The sequence below is a fragment of the Aquarana catesbeiana genome, linkage group LG10, assembly GCF_042186555.1.
Source record: "Aquarana catesbeiana isolate 2022-GZ linkage group LG10, ASM4218655v1, whole genome shotgun sequence".
Taxonomy (NCBI): domain Eukaryota; kingdom Metazoa; phylum Chordata; class Amphibia; order Anura; family Ranidae; genus Aquarana; species Aquarana catesbeiana.
The window spans coordinates 254,557,022-254,559,121 of NC_133333.1; the positions used below are offsets into that span (position 1 = coordinate 254,557,022).

Consider the following 2,100-nt stretch of genomic DNA (forward strand, 5'->3'; position numbering starts at 1 on the left):
TAACCACACCCTCTTGAGCCACGCCCATTTAAGCCACACCCACTGTGCCGCGTAAACCACACCCATTTTTCGGCGTGACGCGTTTCACGTGCCGCACTTGTATATTTTTCCTAGGTCGCGCCTACAAACGAATGCCCCGCCCCCTAATTTTTTGTACGGCTCCGCCTACAGCCACAAAAGTGTCCCACATTTTTTTTTTTACAATGTTGGCAACTATGCCCTCCTCAGCTGTAAACAGACCCTGGAAATGTTGTAATGTTACACTGAACACCTCCATGGCCCTTCACTTTAGTTTAATAATTTGAAAAAAAAAAAATTCCTCCTCAGAGATTTTCTAGCACTGGCAACACGGCTGCCACAACCAAGATGGCGCCCGTTCTCCACCGTCCACGTCAAACCCGCAGCCAGGCTCCTTTCCAGCGGGCTGGTAGACCAGAGCAGGGATAGATGTATCCTGTAAGAGGATAACATTCCCGATACAGCGGTCGAGATAGCGGGGATTTCAACATAGAGTTTACCACAACTAAGATGGCGGCCAGCGGAGGGACGCCCTGTGGGACTTCTGAAGGTCACCTGACACGAGATCTCGCGAGCTCGAAGATCGGGCTGTAGACTGGAGCTCCAGTCTGTGGCACCATTTCCGGGTCACGTGACCCGGACACACGCCGCGTTGTACGTCCCCACGCTAGCGCTGAGGGGCGGGTTTGGGTGGCGTACAGGAGGAGCGGGAAAGCGCGGAGCGTCTCCTGTCTTTTCCTCAGACAGAGAGAGAGAGAGAGAGAGATGGATCCCCGGATGTTCCCCGCCCGGTCCGGAGCCGTCCTGAAGGTCCGCCCGGGGAAGAGCCGATCACAGCGGGCTCGGCATACCGGAGCGAAGAGAAGGAAGAAGATGAGAGGCCCGGAGAGTTCCGAGTCCCGGCCATCCACCTCCCAGGAGAGCCCGACCCCCTCCATGTCCGCCGTGCTGGCCGAGGAGGGAGTGTGTGTCCTGCTACTGGGCCCCGGACAGGTGTGTCTCCCCCCGGAGGAGGACTACAAGTCCCAGCGTCCCACCCTCCCTGACTACAAGTCCCAGCGTCCCCCCCTCCCTGACTACAAGTCCCAGCGTCCCCCCCTCCCTGACTACAAGTCCCAGCGTCGTCCCCCCCCCCCCCTGACTACAAGTCCCAGCGTCCCCCCCTCCCTGACTACAAGTCCCAGCGTCCCCCCCTCCCTGACTACAAGTCCCAGCGTCCCCCCCTCCCTGACTACAAGTCCCAGCGTCCCCCCCTCCCTGACTACAAGTCCCAGCGTCCCCCCCTCCCTGACTACAAGTCCCAGCGTCCCCCCCTCCCTGACTACAAGTCCCAGCGTCCCCCCCTCCCTGACTACAAGTCCCAGCGTCCCCCCCTCCCTGACTACAAGTCCCAGCGTCCCCCCCTCCCTGACTACAAGTCCCAGCGTCCCCCCCTCCCTGACTACAAGTCCCAGCGTCCCCCCCTCCCTGACTACAAGTCCCAGCGTCCCCCCCTCCCTGACTACAAGTCCCAGCGTCCCCCCCTCCCTGACTACAAGTCCCAGCGTCCCCCCCTCCCTGACTACAAGTCCAGCGTCCCCCCCTCCCTGACTACAAGTCCCCCCCTCCCCTGACCAGAAGACCTCATTCTCTCCCAGTTATGGCCCCATTCACCTCTCCACCTTCCAGGAACATGCCTTTTATATTCTATATAATAATCCTCTGACACCCCCCACATCAGGTGACATAATGTCTGTACATAGACAGCCCTCTGGGGGGGGAATATCGGGGTTATGGGGGGTCCATGTGGGGTGATGATCTCGGAGCTGTAGAAATATTGGGGTCTAGTAGTATTTTTAGCATCCATTTTTTTTTTTCTTTCTCCTTCCAGAACGCAGACGGACGGTGATGACCAACTTTAAATCTTCATGTTCTATTCTACTGATGGAACGTCTAGAAGAACCGACCAGCAGCTATATTCAGACCCATCCGGAGTACGCCAAGATCTTCTCTGCCAAGCCGGTATGTCAGAGCGGGGGATGGGGTGTATACAGGAGCCTAAGGCCGTGTTCAAAACCCCCAAAACCAAGAATGTCCTATATT

General features: G+C 57.5%; 1 protein-coding gene across 1 annotated transcript in view; it reads left to right on the forward strand.

The window, feature by feature from the left end:
- Positions 1 to 648: 648 nt before the first annotated feature.
- Positions 649 to 2,100, forward strand: part of LOC141111397 (polynucleotide 5'-hydroxyl-kinase NOL9-like) — a gene marked incomplete in the record, with an annotated part of 14,092 nt that continues 12,640 nt past the window's right edge. Inside the window, 2 exon segments of the mRNA XM_073603656.1 lie at positions 649 to 1,011; positions 1,889 to 2,019. Of these exon segments, the coding sequence (XP_073459757.1) occupies positions 1,906 to 2,019 (114 nt within the window).